This window comes from Hypanus sabinus, chromosome 5 (assembly GCF_030144855.1).
Source record: "Hypanus sabinus isolate sHypSab1 chromosome 5, sHypSab1.hap1, whole genome shotgun sequence".
NCBI lineage: Eukaryota > Metazoa > Chordata > Chondrichthyes > Myliobatiformes > Dasyatidae > Hypanus > Hypanus sabinus.
The window spans coordinates 169,293,886-169,313,615 of NC_082710.1; the positions used below are offsets into that span (position 1 = coordinate 169,293,886).

General features: G+C 43.9%; 1 protein-coding gene across 1 annotated transcript; it reads left to right on the forward strand.

Annotated features, from left to right (window-relative positions):
* Nucleotides 1-8,619: 8,619 nt before the first annotated feature.
* On the forward strand, nucleotides 8,620-11,535 carry LOC132393816 (calcium homeostasis modulator protein 6-like). Its single transcript, XM_059969207.1, has 2 exons — nucleotides 8,620-9,143; nucleotides 10,029-11,535. Exons 1-2 carry the CDS (start codon nucleotides 8,739-8,741, stop codon nucleotides 10,368-10,370), a joined length of 747 nt encoding a protein of 248 aa, XP_059825190.1. The 5' UTR covers nucleotides 8,620-8,738; the 3' UTR covers nucleotides 10,371-11,535.
* Nucleotides 11,536-19,730: the final 8,195 nt, after the last annotated feature.

Below are 19,730 nucleotides of genomic sequence, written 5' to 3' on the forward strand. Positions count from 1 at the left end.
GTTTGTGGGTGTTGTGGATAGTGTGGAGGGCTGTCAGAGGTTACAGCGGTACACTGATGGAATGCAACACTGGGCTGAGAAGTGGCAGATGGTGTTCAACCCAGATAAGTGTGAAATGGTTCAGTTTGGTAGGTCAAATATGATGGCAGAATATAGTAATAATGGTAAGACTTTTGGCAGTGTGGAGAATCAGAGGGATCTTGTGGTCCAAGTGCATAGGTTGCTCAAAGCAGCTGCGCATGTTGACTCTGTGGTTAAGAAGGCATACTGTATATTGTCCTTCGTCAATCGTGGAAATGCATTTAGGAATGAATGACCAGTGAATGAATTTAGGAGCCGAGAAATAATGTTGCAGCTATAAAGGACCCTAGTCAGACCCCACTTGGAGTACTGTACTCAGTTCTGGTCACCTCACTACAGGAAGGATACGGAAACAAAAGAAAAGGTGGAGAGGAGATTTATAAGGATGTTGTGTGGATTGGGGAGCATACCTTATAAAAAAAGGTTGAGTGAACTCGGCCGTTTCTCCTTGGAGCGACCGAGGGTGACCTGATCGTGTGGATAGTCAGAGGCTTTTCCCCAGCGCTGAAATGGCTAACAAGAGATGGCCCAGTTTTAAGGTACTTGGAAGTAGGTACAGAAGGGATGTCAGGTGTATTATTTTATACAGAGAGTAGTGAGTGCATGGAATGGGCTGCCGGCAATGGTAGTGGAGGAGGATATGATAGGGTCTTTTAAGAGTCTCTTGGATGGGTACACAGAAGTTAGAAACATAGAATCTTGGGGAAGTCTGGTAATTTCTAAAGTATGGACAAGTTCGGCAGAATTTTATAGGCCGAAGGGCCTATATTGTGCTGTAGGTTTTCTATGATTCTGTGTTTTTGTGAGTGCTATATTTGTTCAGACATTCCCAGTGCAGATCTTTGACTATTGAAACAACCTGGTATCTTGCCCAATGACAAGTCTCAGAATGTAATGTTTGATTCAGGACACCCAGGGCACTGTTAGCATTCGCCTTTTTCTGCCTGTGACGTCTTGCAGAGAGAAGAATGGTATTGACTTTACAATACCTTGCCACCCATGCTGTATGTGGTTTGTGTCTCAGTGGCATAGAGACCAGACAACACTACGGCCTGGACACTGTAAATGATAAATGTGTGGCTTGTGGGGTGGTAGTTGAGGATATTAGGAACCCTATCTCTGGAGTCGCGGCGCGAGGATGGTGCGAGGGCAGATGTGCGCAAAACGGAAGGGATGTGGGTGAGAGACAACCATTCTGGATTTGATGTTGTGCAATAAACTGGAATTGATCTGAGAGTTTAATGTAAAAGAACCCTTAGGAGAAAGTAAAGATTGTACCAGTACAGAAAGGACAGTTTGAAGCTTATCCCCTGCTGCAAAATGCAGGACAAATCTTCTAGCAGGAAGGTTTGTTAGTGCTGCACCATGGGGAGTAATCTAGAATTACGGTAGTTGGGGGTGGGGTGTGGAGTAGGATCCAGAATGCCAGAACAATTACTAGAGAATTTCTTAAGGCAGTTGTTGGTATGACTTCAGACAAAGTAAAAGTAATGCCTTGGTAAAGGTTTTACTGCTAATGTTGTAGGGTATTGCATGGAATGGACTTTCTGCAGAAGCAGTGTTTTGGTATTATTAGAGATAAGGAGTGCTTTGGAATGTGGGCCATCCAATCAGGGGAGAATGCCCACATTCCACAGCACCCCTTTGGAGGAGCGGTTCTTACTGTACCTGACTCTGGTGTGGGTCTTAGTCTGTGTTCGGCGGGAGATGAAGAGAGAAGACGCCGGTAAGAACCGGTCGTAGATTCGATCCCGTGGGAAATGTGATTCGATGGAGACAAGGCGCGGGAGTCGGTGAATATGGCTTTTGGAAGATTTGTGCTCTAACCTGTGAACGTTTGACAGTTTGATTATAATGGGCCCTTTTCTTTATTCCTTTCCTTTACTAATTCTTTGATTAAGTTAACATTCACAGATATATCACCTTATGGTTCTATGCAGTGTGTGATCAATTATTTCATGCCGACGGGCTATTGCAGGGCAGGAAATCGCACGCAGTCACTAAAACCGGGGTTTGGGTGCGAGGTTCAACACAAACATGGTTTTGGTGGGACCAAAGTTGTATACACCCCAGCCATAGGTGTATACAATAAAGCTGGGTTTATTGCCGCAGAATCCTGTGGCTGTTAGCGATGGGCTAACGAGCCACATTTCCAGAGACTCTGGATAAAAGGAGGTTTCACTAAGAATCCGAAGGTTGAGCATGGTGCGAAGAGTCCTGAGCTCCATATGCTTCAATGCAAGAAGTATAGCAGGAAAGGCAGATAACAGTATTGAAGATGAGTTCGCTGGTTTATAAACAGGGGCAGTATGTATTGAGGAGAGACTGTTGATAGGGCATAGGTTCAGACAATAGGATGATTTGCAATGTAAGAAGTGGACAAAACCGGAAAGGGTGAATATAGGACTGAAGGTGTTGTATTTGAATATGTGCACTATGCAAAATCATTGTGCACAGACGTAATGAACTGCAATGGTGAAAAGTTGTAGTGTTGTATACAAGGCACCAAACAGTACTAAGGATGTTGCCCCCAAATTACAGCGGGAAATAGAAGATGCATGACAAAAGGACAATGTTACCATAGTCATGGTGGATTTCAATATGCTGGCAGATTAGGGAAAATGAGGTTCGTGCTAAATTCTAGGAGGGGAATATCTACAGTACCTAAGAAATGGCTTTTTAGAGCAGCTCGTGGTTCAACCCACTGGGGTATCAACTATTCTCTATGAGGTGTTGTGAAAAGAACTTCATTAGCAAGCTTACGGAACAAGAACTCTTAGGGAGTACGTGATCATAATATGATCGAGTTCACTCTGAAACTTGAGAAAGAGAAGCGAAAGACAGATGTATCAGTATTACAGTAGAGGAAGGGTATTACAGAGGCAAGAGAGAGAAGTTGAAAGAACGCAAGGCCAGATGTCAGCAGAGCAGCAATGGCTGGAATTTCTCAAGCAGTTCTCAAAGCACAGGACATACATCCCAAAGAGGAAGAAATATTCTAAAGGCAAGATGACACAACCGTGGCTATCAAGAGAAGTTAAAGCCAACATATAAGCCGAAAAGAAGGTACATGATAGGACACAAATTAGTATGAATTTCGAGGATTGAGAAGCTTTCAAAATCCAACAGAAATCAACTAAAAAGTCATTTAAAAAGTAAAGATTGAATACGAAAATAAGCTAGCCTATGATATTAAAGCGTATACCGGAAGTTTGTGAAGATTCATACAGTGTAAAACAGAAGGCAAGAGAGGATATTGGACCGCTAGAGAAGGACGCTGGAGTGGTAGTAATGGAGTGCAGAGAAATGGCGGAAGAACTGAATATGTGTTTTCCATCAGTTTTCACCGTGGATGACACTAGCAGTATGGTGGAAGTGCCAGGTGCCAGAGGCCATGAGGTGTGGGACGTCAACATTACGAGAGAAAAGATTTTTGGGAAACTGAAAGGTCTGAAGATAGACAAGTCACCTGGACCAGATGGTGTTCACCGCAGACTTCTGCAAGATGTGGTTGAAGAGATTCTGGAGGCATTAATGATGAACTTTAAAAAATCTCTAGATACTAGTATGGTTCTGGAAGACTGGAAAATTGTAAATTTTACTTCACTCTTCAAGAGGGGAGAGAGGCAGAAGAATGGAAACAACAGGTCAGTTTGTCTGACTTAAACATTTGGGGAGATGTTGGAGTCGACCAGTAAGGATGAGGTCTCAAGGTAGTTGGGGGCACGTGATTATAAAGGCCGTTGCCAGCATGTCTTTCTCAGGAGAAAATATTGCCTGACAAATCAGTTGGAATTCTTTGAAGAATCAACAAGCAGAATAGACAAAGAAGAATCTGTTGATGCTGTTTACTTGAATTTTCAGAAGGCCTTTTACAAAATGCCACACATTGAGGCTGCTTAACAAGCTACGAACCCATGGTATTGCAGGAACGATTCTAGGATAAAACAGTGGCTGATTGGCAGGAGGAAAAGAGTGAGAATAAAGAGAATCTTTGCTGGTTGGTTGCTGATGACTAGTAGTGTTTCACAGGGATCTTTGTTGGGACAGATTCATATTATGTTAGATGTTAATGATTTGGGTGATGGAATGGATGGCTTCGTGGTAAAGTTTCCTTGTACACCTCCATCCCATATTAAGAAGGTCTCAAAGCCCTCCGCTACTTTTTGGATAGGAGACCTCACCAGTCCCCCAGCACCACCACACTTCTCCGGTTGGCGGTTCTTGCTCTAATTCTCGATAACTTCTCCTTTGGTTCTTCCTCCTTTCTCCAGATCAAGGGTGTAGCCATGGGTACTCGCATGGGACCCAGCCTTACCGGCCTCTTTGTGGGTTATGTGAAACAATCCATGCTCCAAGTCTATACTAGCACCACTCCCCATCTTTTCCTACGCTACATTAACGGCTACATTGGTGCTGCTTCCTGCACTCATGCTATCGTCAATCTCATCAACTTTGCTTCTGACTTTCACCCAGCACTTAAATTCACTTGGTCCATCTCGGACACTTCTCTCCCCTTTCTTGATCTCTCAATCTCCATCTCTGGAGACAGACTATCCACGGACATCTTCTACAAACCCACTGACTTCCATAACTATCTTGACTATACCTCTTCCCAGCCAGCTCAATGCAAAAATGCCATTCCCTATTCCCAGTTCCTCCGTCTCCGCCGCATCTGTTCGCAGGATGAGACTTTCCGTTCCAGGACTTCTCAAATGTCTTCTTTCTTTCAGGATCGTGGTTTCCCTTCTGGCGTCATTAAAGATGCCTTCACCCGCTTCTCCTCCACTTCCTGCACTTCAGCCCTTAATCCGTCCTCCCGTCACCACATTAGGGACAGGGTCCCCCTTGTCCTCACCTACCACCCCACCAGCCTCCGGCTCCGACACGTTGTCCTCCACAACTTCCGCCACATTGAAATGGACCCCACCACCCAGCATATCTTTCCCTCCCTACCCTTCTCAGCTTTCCGCAGGGATCGTTCCCTCCGTGACTACCTGGTCCACATGTCCCTCCCCACAGAACTCCCACCAGGCACACATCCCTGTAAGCACAAGTGCTACACCTGTCCCCACACCTCCCGTCTCACCACCATTCCGGGCCCCAGACAGTCCTTTCAGGTGAGGCAACACTTCAAGTGCGAGGCTGCTGGAGTTGCCTATTGCATCCGGAGCTCCCGGTGCGGCCTCCTCTACATCGGCGAGACCCGACGCAGATTGGGGGACCACTTCGTCGAGCATCTACGCTCCGTCTGTCACAATAGACAGGACCTCCCGTTTGCCACCCACTTCAACTCTGCCTCTCATTCCCATCTAGATATGTCCTTACATGGCCTCCTTTACTGCCATGACGAGGCGAAACTCAGGTTGGAGGAGCAACACCTCATTTACCGTCTGGGTAGCGTCCATCCTGGTGGTATGAACATTGAATTCCTAAATTTCCGGTAATCCCCCCCCTTCCCCTATCCCGATCCCTTCTGCCTCTCTCCCCTTTCACCTTTCTGCTCCTTTATCTCTACAGTTCTTTCATGCTTATCCCCTCCCCCTTTATCTTTCCTCTGCTTGGTTTTCCACCTGGCGCCTCTAGACCTTCCCCCATCCCCTATCTCTATTACAGGGCTTCGGCCCTCTTTCCCCCCCCCCCCTTTCCTGACGAAGGGTCTCGGCCCGAAACGTTGGCTACACTTTTTCTCACGAATGCTGCCTGACCTGCTGTGTTATTCCAGCGACGTGTACGTATTATCTGGTAAAAATACTGATCCTTTTCTGGTTGGTTGCTCTTAACTAGTGGTGCTTCACACGAATCTTTGTAGGGACAGATTCTTATTACTTATATGCCAATAATTTGGGTGATGGAATGGATAGCTTTGTGGTGATGTTTGCAGACGATATGGAGGTAAATAGAGGGCATGTAGCACTGTAGAAGTAGAGGGGCTACAGACGGACGCCAATAAATCATTGATGGAATACATTTTCGGGAAGTGTATGGTCATGTAATTTTCTAAATTAAGAGAGAATACAGAAAACTGAGGGTAAATAGTCTTGGGAGTCTTTCTGCAGGATTTCCTAAAGGTTATGTAAAGTGGGACATGACCAAAACATATGGGTCAATGAGGCCACATCTGAATGACATCTGTCACATTGAGGGTTAATATGAGAATAGAATCGAGCAAGCTTATCTTTAGACATATGAGCTCTATGTACGACCTTAAATTGTATTAAAGCATGTTTAGCACATATAGAAGAACAATTAACCATTTGTAAAATTTTTCCCATTTTTCTGTTGATATATTATATGGAAGTTCTTTTTCCCACTCTTGTTTAATTCTACCTGATATTTCTGGTTGTATCTTCATAATCCTATTATAAATAAGAGCCACTAATCCTTTCTGACAAGGATTCAGTGTAAAAATCATGTCTGAAAAGTCTATCAAAATTGAATTGGGAAAGGATGGTAAAACTTTATATAAAAAATTTCTAATTTGTAAATATCTAAAAAAAATTAGATTTAGGTAAATTAAATCTGTTGGAAAGTTGGTCAAAAGACATGAAACTACCTTCAAAAAAGAGATCACGAAAACATATTATACCTTTCCTTTTCCATATGCTAAAAGCTTGATCTGTTAAAGAAGGTTTAAAAAAGAAGTTAAGTAAGATAGGGCAATCAAGTACAAAGTTTTTCAGAGTAAAAAACTTACGAAACTGAAACCAAATGTTTCCATATAAAACCATATGTTTTGGTCATGTCCCACTTTACATAACCATTGGAAGGACATATTTGCTACCATTTCCTCAATTTGGAATATTGATTTACAACCTCATTTTATTACTGCAATTTTTGGTATACCAAATGAGGATGGTAGTCGACTTTCCCCTTCAATTAGACGAATGATCGCCTTTGTAACATTAATGGCCAGAAGGTCTATATTACAAAAATGGAAAGAAGTAAACCCTCCTACCACATTTCAATGGCTTTCTCAAACTATCTCTTGTCTGAGTTTAGAAAAAAATTAGAAGTACTGTTTTCGATTTATCAATTAAATTTGAAGAAACTTAGGGACCGTTCATTCGACACTTTCATATGAATTAATTTGGCCTCTTCCATACCTTTTCTCTTTTTATTCTTGTTCTGGTATGGAGTTCCGGAGTTTTTGACACTATCATACTCATATAAACTGGTATTATTGCCCATGTTAGTTTAGGTTTATTTTTTTAATATACACTTTTTCGTGCATTTTTACTTTTTTTTTCTTTTGATGACTATTTTTATTCTTTTTCGTGTTCAATCAAAATAGGTTTGATTGTTTATTATAAGTTTTTTTTGGCTGATATTTAATAAGATATTGTTATCCTATTATAAATTTAACTTCAAATCTAGTGCACTTATAACCTATTTATATTATGTTATGTTTCTCTTTATATATGAAATTCAATAAAAAGATTGAAAAAGAAAGGATTTCCTAAAGGTTAGTTTGCAAGTTGAGGCTGCGGTAAGGCAGGCAAATGCGATGTTGCGTATCATTTCAAGAGGACCAGTATATAAAGGCAAGGATGTAATGCTGGAACTTTATAAAACATTGGGGAGACTTCACATGCAGTATTGTGAGCAGTGTCAGGACTCTTATCTTAGAAAAGACGTGCTGAAACTGGAGAGGGTTCAAAGGAGATTTACGAAAATGATTCCATGATTGAATGGTTTGCCACATGAAGAACGTCTGATGGCTCTGGCCCTGTATTCACAGGAATTCAGAAGAATGACCGTTGACCTGATTGGAACCTATCCAATGGTGAAAAGACGTGTGAGAGTGAATGATGAGAAGAAGTTTCCCATGGTTGGAGAGTCTAAGACCAAGGAACAAATCCCAATGATCCGTAAATATGAACACCTGACGCCTGCACCAGTTGCTCAGCCACGCATTCACCTGCCAAATCATCATATTCTCACCCTCACTGGCGCGTGGCATGGGTCCAGTTTTCAGCTATTTACCTAGTTCCCTAAAATCTCTTTTCAGGACTTCCACACCTTGTCCACCTATGTCTTGGATGCCAATATATACCAAGACCCATGGTTGTTCATCTTTGAGAATGCACCTGCAAGCGAACATAGCATCCTGGTGTCTCTAACGCGCCCACAGAATCTCGTATCTGTTCCACTGACTATGGAATCTCCGTTCAGCACTTCAGTCCTCGCAGATTTCCGCTCTTCTGCGCCACAGCACCAGAGACTCTTTTTCTGGGACTCTCTCGGTAGGTCGTCCCTCTCAACAGCAATCCAATTGATATACGTATTATTGAAAGGACATCGCACTGTTAACGCCGCCTTTCTGACAGTTTTCGCAAAGCGGCAGGTGCGTCCTTAACTCACCACGGTTGGGGGTTTGATATCACAAGAGTATCTGGATTCCAAGCCGAAATTCAGTCAGGCCACACCAGTGCGCATGTTACGCCGACAACTCCTTCCACACTGGGTGGAGTTTAACCGATTAAAATAAAAGCTGCAGCCCATCGCCGTGCCGGGTTTCCTCAGTGTTAGAATAGACCATGGCGCTGCAAGCCGCGTTCGGAAAACTGTAAGATATCTTTGGGAAGATTTCCCGCAACGCACTGAAAATCGGTGGGAATGGTGCGATCGCAGCATTCCTGTATGTGCTTGAAGAAATGTTAGAGAAAATCAGCCCGTGTCCCTGTCATCCGGACTGGAACACAAGCTACACCGTGGTTGTTTTCACTGTGCCCACAGTCATCCTCTTCATGATCAGAGCTTTCGTGGATCTGGATTCACAGAGAGTGCTGAAATGTGGGCCAGGCTGTACCCGTCCTCGCAGTGAGACCATCAGTTGCTGTAATTTCCGCTGCTCCCGTATTCAATGTTATTTTCCTACGAAGACATTGGTGAAAGTAGGGATACCATCTTTCTTATGGATCGTCATTGTTTTACTGGACGGGAGTTACTACACCTGTTCAAGAGTCCAAAACATGACCCACGAAATGTGCGAAATATATTTCAGCAGTAATACCACTCATAGTTCACCTGACCTGGACTATTATTGCTTCAAGTCTCGGGTAAGTGTCTTCAGCTGTGGCTTCGAGTCTGTGACTGTAACGGTACAGCACTCGGGCCCGCGAATATGCCCGCATTGTTAATGTTGCATAACGACTGCGATTTACCAGGAAGCCGGTCAGAACTGGAACTGGAATGGGGCGTGGAGCGTAGAGGTTTCATTTCAAAGGGACCTGATGGGTAGGTTTTCCACATAGAGGGTGGTGGTTGTATGGAATGGAAAGTAAGACACTGCGATAAAGGCGCGTACAATTAGACTGTAGCCCATTGTATCTGAACCGAATAGAGGCAGGCGGATTTGGTGCGAGCAAATAGCTTTAGGTTGATGGCATTGACCAGGTGGGTGGACGATGGTGTCGTTCTTGTACTCAGCGGTGCTATGATTGTCCGACCTTTGATGCTTCAGTGCACGATCTCTGGTACTGAAATAAATCAACTTATTTATTGAACTGGTTATCAATCACCTATCCCTCTGTTCGTCTGTTGTCTACTTAGTCATTTATTAACTTATTTGTCCATATATTTGTTTGTTCATGTATTTATTTCTTAATATTTATTTATATATTTCTTAGTTGACTTCATTATTGTTTGTTTGTCTATTTATGCCTATATTTGTTTTAATTTATCGATCGTATTTGCGTATTTTTATTCATTTATTCATCTATTTATTTGTTTACCTGTTTATGTAATCAGAATAGCTATAGAAGTTACGGGGCGAGAAAAGAAGTACTGAGGTAAAAGATGTCCTGATTAGTGGAAAAAATCATGATCTTGCTGAACGGTTGAAGGTGACGTCATTGAAAAAGTAAACTTGATCTTATTGAACAACAGACGTAAAGATATGTGTCTGCTACTGTCTCTTAGCGTCTTTTTTTCAATTCCAACAGATAATTGGAGCCATTTTTCTGGCCGTGACCGTGTCTCTGCTGGTACTTCTTCACTTCCTTTGTACGTGGAAGTGTGGCTATTGCACTGTGGAGGGATATTACGAGGCAATCTATGAGGTCATGGTGGAGAAGATGGAAATGCAAGAATTGTTAAATAAAGTGAACGAAGAATTGGAAAATAAAGCAAAAGAATATGCAGAAGATTCAGCCAAAAATGTCATTGCTAATCTGAAGCTCGATGAGCCTAATCGGAATGTTCAGCGACCCAACGTACCAGCGGATAGTATGGATGTGACCATATCAATGACATCTCTCCATCAGCAACCCCCGATAAGTCACTAGATGACTACAACTCAACCAAGGCAGCATTTCCATTCGCAACACTGCCTGTTCAAAACTGGAGACTGAAACAACTGTAACAAATCAGGAACCCGAAATTAAAATGTTATATCTCAAAAAACTCAATAAAAGTTTCCTCACTAAAAGCCTCCAGTTAGAGCGCACAACCAGCTGGGGGGAGGGGGGTGAAGGGGTGGATTATAAAGTCACAGTTAACACGCCAGTACGGTATGATATGCAAGACCGGTGAGTTCCTTGCTGTTCTCTGGCAGAGAGATTAAACAAGAAGCCGAGGAAATTGATAAATTTAAACTGAAAATAGATGAATATTCGGCAGAAGGACAATTTGAAGTTTAGGGGATTTGGAACAGAAGGGTGTTTGACGTCTGGGGCATATCAGCCACGATCATATTGAACAGGGGGCAAACTTGAGGAGTCTGTCGCTGCCCCTGCTCCCGATTTAGAGTGTTTAGAGTAAAGAGAGAACGAGATGACCACTGATATTAAATTGACAGAACCAATTCCTGAGTCAAATGTTACAAAGTTATAAAATTCAGTTACAAACACGAGGAAGTCTGTAGTTGGTGGAAATCCGAGCAACAGAGAGAATGCTGGAGGTGACCAGGGAGATGAGGTGAGCGAGGGAAAAGGGGATCAGAAATGTTTGGGCGGCATTACCGGAAGTTTGAGAGGGCGATGTTCATGTCATCAGATTGGTGGCTACTTAAATGGAATACAAAGTGTTCCTCCAACCTAACAGTTGCCTTATCATAGATGGTCATATCAGAATGGGAATAGGAAGTATAGATCAAATTGGTGGCCATTGGGAGATCCCGGTTGTTATGGCGGACCGAGCGTAGATGCTCAGCGAAGCGGTCTCGAAATCTACATCGGGTGTTACCGATATACAGGAGGCCACTCCGGAATCACTGAACAGAGTAAATGAACCCAACAGACTCAGAGGGGAACTGTCGTTTCAACTGGAAGGACTGTTTACGGCTCTGGATACTCCTTTGGATGAGCTGAAGTATAAGATAACCCACACCCGACTGTCTAGAGTCGTTAATCTCTTGTGCTTTCTGTTCAGACTTGACAAGTTAATATTGACTGGCGTGAGCGCAATTGTTTAAAATGCTTCCGATGTTCATTTGGAATTCCGATGAATAAACTCGTGTTTCTGTCTCAACACGGGAGTCTGTCGTTCCTCCACCGGAGTTCTGTCGTTTATCATCGCACACCGTGACACCCAAGCATAACCCACACAGAGAGTCAGGGCAATCATTATAACGGTGCTCAGTCTGATCATCATCTACCGGAGGATCTCAACCCACCTCCCTTACTATTAAGCACAACGGCACCTTCGCTGATATGCAGATACCGTTTCAGGAACGGGCTATTAAAGATTAATTCTCCTGGATAATACCATTCTGCGGTAGGCGAAGACAAGCAGGGTAGGATCTGTGGTGAATTCGAAATTGGTAAAATGGAATTTAATGGAAAACCTTCAGATTTTGGAGAAATAACACACAGAAGGAAAGACGCTGTGTTTGGCAGAGGTCAATTGCTCTATCCGCACGCTGCAGTGTCAGTAAATTTGGATATGGCCCAATTGCCCCCCGGCGGAGAGAGAGAGGGAGAGACAGAAGGAGTGAGAGGGGGGAGAGATGGGGAGAGAGAGCGGAGAGAGAGGAGGGGAGAGAGATGGGGAGAGAGAGGAGCAGAGAGAGGGGGAGAGAGAGGAATAGGGGAGATAGAGGGAGAGAGAGGGAGAGAGACTGAAGTGGGTCGATAGTTCACAGACTTTATAGGGAACAAAGTTAGAGGGAAAAGAAAACAATAAACACTAGGCCAAACAGGGCCGTTCACTAAAACTCTCAAATGGAAAACGAAGACAACACTGCGGCTAAAAGGAATAACAAAATATAGGACGTGGAAGCATTGGACAACGTACAGAGGAGATTTACCAGGATGCTGCCTGGTTTAGAGAGCATGGATTATGATCAGAGATTAAGGGAGCCAGGGCTTTACATTTTTGGACTGAAGGAGGATGAGAGGAGACATGATAGAGGTGTACAAGATAGTAAGAGGAATAGACAGAATGGACAGACAGCGCCTCTCCCGAGGACACCACTGCTCAGTATAATAGGACATGGCTTTAAGGTAAAGGGAGGGAAGTTCAAGGGGGATGTTAGAGGCAGGTTTTTCACGCAGAGTGGTTGGTGCGTGGAATGCACTGCCTGAGTTAGTGGTGGAGGCAGATACGGTAGTGAAGTTTAAGAGACAGGTATATGGAAGAATTTAAGGTGGGGGTTATATGGGAGGCAGGGTTTGAGGGTCGGCACAACATTGTGGGCCGAAGGGCCTGTAGTGTGCTGTACTATTCTATGTTCTTTGTAGTATAAAACGAATAACGATAGTCTCCGGCGTCAGTTGACCAGACAGTGCAAATTTTCAGGCAGGGTCGAATGCTGGCAGGCAGCGAAATATTGCTGTGCTTTGCTCAAGTGCCGACAAGCGCTACACCGAAAAGAATGGAATTAAATCCAATCACAATAAAATAATAATTAGCAAACATAAGCACAATCGCCGAATCTGCTGCGCAGCGGAGTCGGTGGTTTTGACATATAGATTATAGAGCATTCAAGTTTCAAGAGTCAGGGTAGTTTATTTGCATCCTTCAGTACATCAGTGTAAAGGAAATCAGAACGGCTCCTACTCCAGGTATAATGCCGCATTCAAAAACACAATAAAGATGAAGAACGCAATAAAACATCGAGAGCAAAATTATTATAAACATGAAAACAGTCCAATAAAACCCAATGTACAAATATCCGAGTGTAGTTGGTAGCGGGGGGAACTCATAAATGGGCAATTAATGGAAATTAATGGATGATGATGCTCTACAACCTGATGGCTTGGAGAAGTAACTGTGTCCAAACCTAGTAGATGTGGCCTCTTCCCTAAAGGAGCGGGGCAACGAGTCCATAGTCAGGGTGTGTGGGATTCTTCATTGGACACAGTAATGGGTGACAAGGAACTGGCGGACGAACTGAATATATATATAAATAATTTGCATCGGTCTTCACCGTGGAGGCACATGATGAAATAGGCCGTAATCAACATGTCATTACATTGGGGGATTACTGGGCGGCTATTCATCTGTACGCATTTAACCTACCAACTCATGTCTTTTCATTCAGGGGACAAATTTGAACTCGGAGGAAGCCCATTTTTGTTACTAGGAGAAGGTGTAGACTCCATGCAGAAATCATGACGGGAAATAATTTTAGTCAGAGGGTGATGAATCAGTCGAATTAATGGTCATACAGCTGTGGAGGCCAAGTCGTTGGGTACATTTAAAGCGGAGTTGATAGGAGCTTGATTAGTATGGGCGTAATAGGTTATGGGTGGACGCAGAAGTTTGGGGTTGAGCGGGATAATAAATCATGCATGCTGAATCTCAATGAAATGAAAATAAAAATAAATGTATAAAAGAGCTCAAAGTTTATCGGCCAGTTTCCTCTCAAGATATACCCCAACTGTGGGGTAAGACTGAACAGGTGCACGGGTGAACTAACTATATACTTCACAAGAGCAAGCGGTAAGGTAAAATTGGATGTTGAGGTGGAGTATAAATCCACCTCGCTGGGGCCAGGAGTCGGGTCTGTGGCACCACCTCGTACCTCCTTCAAACACAGGACTTTGGTCAATCAAGCAGGTTCTTTCCGCAGGCATTCTTTCCCAAAATGCTTCTGGTATTATAGTGTTTTAGAACATAGAGCGTAAAACGGCAAGGAATAGTCCGGGGCCCTCGGACCATTATGTTCTACTGATTTCTTAAAATGCTCCAAGATTAATCGAACCATTCCCGCCCGCATAGCTCTCCAATTTTCTTTTCGTCCATGTGCCAATCTAAGAATCTCTTAACTATCCATAATATATCTGCACCTGCCACCACCATCGACAGAGAATGCCATAGACTTCTAATACTTTAGCACAGACTCAAGCTGAAAATTAACCTTCTGGGAATCCTGGACATGTCCCTAGTCATTTCGCACCCCCGGTGTTGAATTTTCTCCCCATTTAGTTAATAGTCTGCACTTTTATTCCATTGAACGGGGCACGACTGCGCAAGCGCCTGAAGGTCGGCCTGTGAGACAGCGGGAGATTTTAAAAAGCGAGCAGATCAAAGGAGCGGGCAACGGAGTTGTGGGGTATAGAGTAGGAACGCTTTGGCTCGAGGGGTTTCAGCGAGCAGAGGCTGAGGACAAGAATGCTCCCAGTCAGGTAAGGGCGGGTAAGCGACGTCGATTAATCTAATTAGCTTAGAAGTAGGAGGCAGCACTTAGGGCAGTCATGTGCTCCGTTTGCAGTATGTGGGAAGTTAGGGTGAGCACAATTGTCCCTGCTGACTACACCTGTAAAAGGTGCATACGGCTGCAGCTCCTGACAAACCAAATTAGGGAAATGGAGCTGGAGCTGAATGAATTTCGGATCATTCGGGAGGCAGAGGCAGAAATGTACAGGAGTTTCAGGGAGATAGTCACCCATTAGAGTTAGGAGACAGATAGTTGGGTGTCTGTCAGGAGAAGGAAGGGGAATAGACAAAAAGAGCAGAGCACCCCTGTGGCCGTTCCCATCAACAGTACCGTTTTGGATACTGTTGGTGGCGACGACCTACAAGGGACAAGTTGTATTGGACGCCAGGGAAGGAAGGAAAAGAGGAGAGCGGTAGTGATAGGGGATTCGATAATTAGGGGGAAAGATAAGAGGTTGTGTGGGAAAGATCGAGAATACCGGATGGTCTGTTGCCTCCCTGGTGCCAGGGTCCGCGATATCTTGGATCGAGTTCTCAGTATTCTCAAAAGGGAATGTGAGCAGCCAGATGTTGTGGTCCATGTAGGGACCAATGACGTGGAAATTTAAGAGATTACTCAACAGGTATATGGAAGAATTTAAGTTGGAGGGATATAGGGGAGGCAGGGTTTAAGTCTCTGCACAACATTGTGGGCCGAAGGGCCTGTTCTGTGCTGTATTGTTCTATGTTCAATTATTACACCTCTCCAGAATCTGTACCCCTATTTTCTCCTCGATGCACATGTTACTATTGGGTGGTCCATAAAGACACCCAGAAGAGTTATTGACCCCTTCCTGTTTCTAACTCACACCCACAGAGACTCTGTAAACAATCCTTCCATGTCTTCCTCTTTTTCTACAGCCGCGACACTAGCTCTGATCAACAGTACCACGCCCCTACCTGTTTTGCGTCCCTCCTTGTCCTTTTTGAAACTTCTTAAGTGTGACAATTGAAGTAGCCATTCCTGCCCCTGAGCCATCCAAGTCTCTATAATGGCCACAACATTGTAGCCCCAAGTACTGAACCACACTGTAAGCTCACTTGCTTTCTTCATAATGCTCCTTGCACTAAAATAGACACATCTCAAACCATCGGTCTGAGCGCATCTCTTCTCGATCACCTGTCTACCCTGCCTCTCACACTGTCTCCAAGCTTTCTCTATTTGTGAGCCAGCTGCCTATTCCTCCATCTCTTCAATTTGATTCCCACCACGCAGCAATCCTAGATTAAACTATTCCCAATACCCTAAGCAAACCTCCCCGCCGGAATATTGATCCCCGGGATTCAAATGCAATCGGTCTTTTTTGCCCCAGAAGAGTTTACGATTATCTAGAACTCTGAATCCCTGCCCCTGCTCCAATCCCTCAGCCATGCATTTATCCCCGACCTCATTCTATTCCTATACTTACTGTCGTGTGGCACAGGCAATATTCCCGAGTTGACTACCTTTATGATCTTGCTTCTCAGCTTCTTTTTAACTCCCTGTTGTCTACTTTCAGGACTTCCTCCCTTTTCCTGCCTACGTCGCTGGTACCAAAACGTACCACGACCTCTGGCTGTTCTCCTTCCCACTTCAGGATATCGTGGACCATAGAACTATAGAACATTACTGCACAGAAACCGTTTTATGGCCCTTCTTGGCTGTGCCGAACCATTTTTTTGCCTCCTCCCACTGACTTGCACCTGACCCATATCCTTCCATGCACCTCTCATGAATGTTGCTGTCCAGGTTTTTCTTAAATGTTAAAAGTGAGTCTGCATTTACAACTTCATCTGGCAGCTCATTCCACACTCCAACAACTCCCTGTGTGAAGAAGTTCCCCCCACACTCAACAATTTTCCCTTTAAACCTTTCCTCCTTCACCCTCAACCCATGTCCTCTGCGTTTTTTCTCACTTGGCCTCAGTGGAAAAAACCAGCTTGTATTCACTCTATCTATACCCATCATAATTTTATATACCTCTATCAAGTCTCTCGTCATTCTTCTATGCTTCAAAGAATAAAGTCCTTACCTAATCAACCTTTCTCTGTAACTCAGTTTCTCAAGTCCCGGCAACATCCGTGTAAATCTCCTCTGCACTCTTTCAATAGACAATAGACAATAGATGGAGAAGTAGACCATTCGGCCCTTTGAGCCTGCACCGCCATTTTGAGATCATGGCTGATCACCTACTATCAATACCCGGTTCCTGCCTTGTCCCCATATCCCTTGATTCCCCTATCCATAAGATCCCTATCTAACTGCTTCTTGAAAGCATCCAGAGAATTGGCTTCCACTACCTTCCGAGGCAGTGCATTCCAGACCCCACAACTCTCTGGGAGAAGAAGTTTTTCCTTAACTCTGTCCTAAATGACCTACCCCTTATTCTCAAACCACGCCATCTGGTACTCGACTCTCCCAGCATCTGGAAGTTATTTCCTGCCTCTAACTTGTCCAATCCCTTAATAATCTTATATGTTTCAATCAGATCCCCTCTCAATCTCCTTAATTCCAGCGTCTACAAGCCCAGTCTCTCTAACCTCTCTGCGTAAGACAGTCCAGACATCCCCGGAATTAAGCTCGTGAATCTATGCTGCACTTCCTCTACAGCCACGATGTCCTTCCTTAACCCTGGAGACCAAAACTGTACAGAATACTCCTGGTGTGGTCTCACCAGGGCTCTGTACAAATGGAAGAGGATTTCCTTGCTCTTGTACCCAATTCCCTTTGTAATAAAGGCCAACATTCCATTAGCCTTCTACACTGCCTTCTGCACTTGCTCATTCACCTTCAGTGGGTGATGAACAAGTACTCCTAGATCTCTTTGTATTTCTCCCTTTCCTAACTCTATACCGTTCAGATAATAATCTGCCTTCCTGTTCTTACTCCCAAAGTGGATAACCTCACACTTATTCACATTAAACTTCATCTGCCAAGTATCCTCCCACTCGCTTAGACTATCCAAGTCACCCTGACCTGTGACTGTTCTCTTTCCCACTTCAGGACAAATGCAGGTATATGGCAGTTTTGAAACGATGCTATTCGACAGTTAGTTAAAGGCTGTGATATCTTTTCCACAAGTAGCTATGGAGGCCAAGGTTTTATGTATATTTAAGGGAGACGTTTAAAGATTTTTGATTGGTCGTGTCATGAAGGGATACGGGCAGGAGACTTGGGCTAAGTAGAAAATTCGATCAGCCATGATGAAATCGCGGAACAGAATCGATGAGCCAAAATGGCCCAAGTCTGATTCCATATCCTATGGTCTTATGGTCTTATATTGCATTGAAGATTATGGTGAATTTCACGATCGATGACTTCCTTCACTGTGAAGTGGCCCCTGCGGAGTGGGAACATTTTGCAAGGTCTCACCATAAACCTCATTTATTTTTTTCTTGGATGCTATATTTGTACAGTGAAGGTCATTGGTAAGGGGACTTTGACATGTGGATTCTGAAGGGTATACCTGTCACTGTATATGCAGATGAACTGTTCGAAGGAGGGGCAGTTGGTTTGACACCGAATGTCATGTTCATGGGCATTGAGCGGCTCAGGTAAGGAGGTATCCTCATTGGCTGACTTATTTTGCCAGAGGTATTGAATAGAACTAGGTCCAAAAACACTCCAGGAGAGCTGGAGTAACACAGCTTCAGCAAACTCTGTGAAATACCTCGCGTGTCGAACGAACGTATGTTAGTCGATTTTTTTCCCTCTGCTTCTGAACTCACTATTTTTTTAACCTCATCTGTCGTTTGAAAGGAATATAACAGGAGCAAAGCAGGATTCGTGACCCTTTCCTGTGTGGACATGGGATATAGAAAATAGGTCCATCGAGGGTAATAGGCTCCTAAGTAGGTCCAAGAACTACCAGCCCACCTGTAAGTTCCGCAAAACTTACATAATCTCTTGGCTATCCATCTTAATGTTCTTCAAGAACCCGAGCAGCTGCTCCTTCGTGATCGCAAAATTTCCTTTTCCGTTTTACACATTGCTCTCACTCTCCTTCTTTGTGAACACCAACGTAAAGTTTTCGTTTATATCTCGTTTATCCTTGGAGTCAGTTCTTCTGACTCCAAGGATAAATCGCAGCCTTCATCCTTTTCTGCTTTTACCCTTTACGGAGCTAAAGAGAAGAACAGCCAAGACTCAGCCATTCGGTCCATCTCGTCCATGCTGAAACCACTTAAACTGCCCACTTCCATCGACCTGCACCGTGACCATCCAGTTACCTACACAAATTTTTCTTAAACTTTCAAATCATGCTCGCATGCACCACTTGTGCTGGCACAAGTGCTCTCCCGACCCTCTGAGTTAAGACACTTCCCCAAATGTTCCTCTTAAACTCCTCACACTTCACCCATGATCTCTAGCCGTACTCCCACCCAACCTAAGTGAAAAAAGTCTGCTTGAATTTTCCGAATCTGTACCCACATAATTTTGTATATTTATATCAATCTTCTGCGTTCTAAATAATGCACGCCTAACCTATTCGAACTTTCCTTATAACGCAGGCCCTCCAGACCAGGCAGCACCGTTGTAAATTTTCTACGTACTCTTTCAAACTTGTTTACATCTTCCCGGACCAACACTGCACACACCTCTACAAACTAGGCCATTATATATCTTCCATATAACACAGATTTCCCCTGCACAATCCGTTGACTTATGAAGGCTAAAGGTTTTCTTTACGAACCTATCTACCTGCAATGCTACTTTCACCAAATTATGGACCTATATTCCCAAATCCCTTTGTTTTTACAACACGACTCAATGCCCTACCGTTCATTGTGTAAAATCTACCCTGGCTGGACCTACCCAAATTCAAAACCTTATCCTGGTCTGCATTAAATTCCTTTTGCCATTTTCAGCCCATATTTCCAGTTGATGCAGATCCCCCTGCAAACCTTCGTCACTGACACTACATCCCTTATCTTGGTGTCATCGGCAAATTTGCTGATCCAATTAGCGACATTATCATCCAGATCATTGATATAGATGACCAACGCCGAAGAGTGGAGCACAGGTC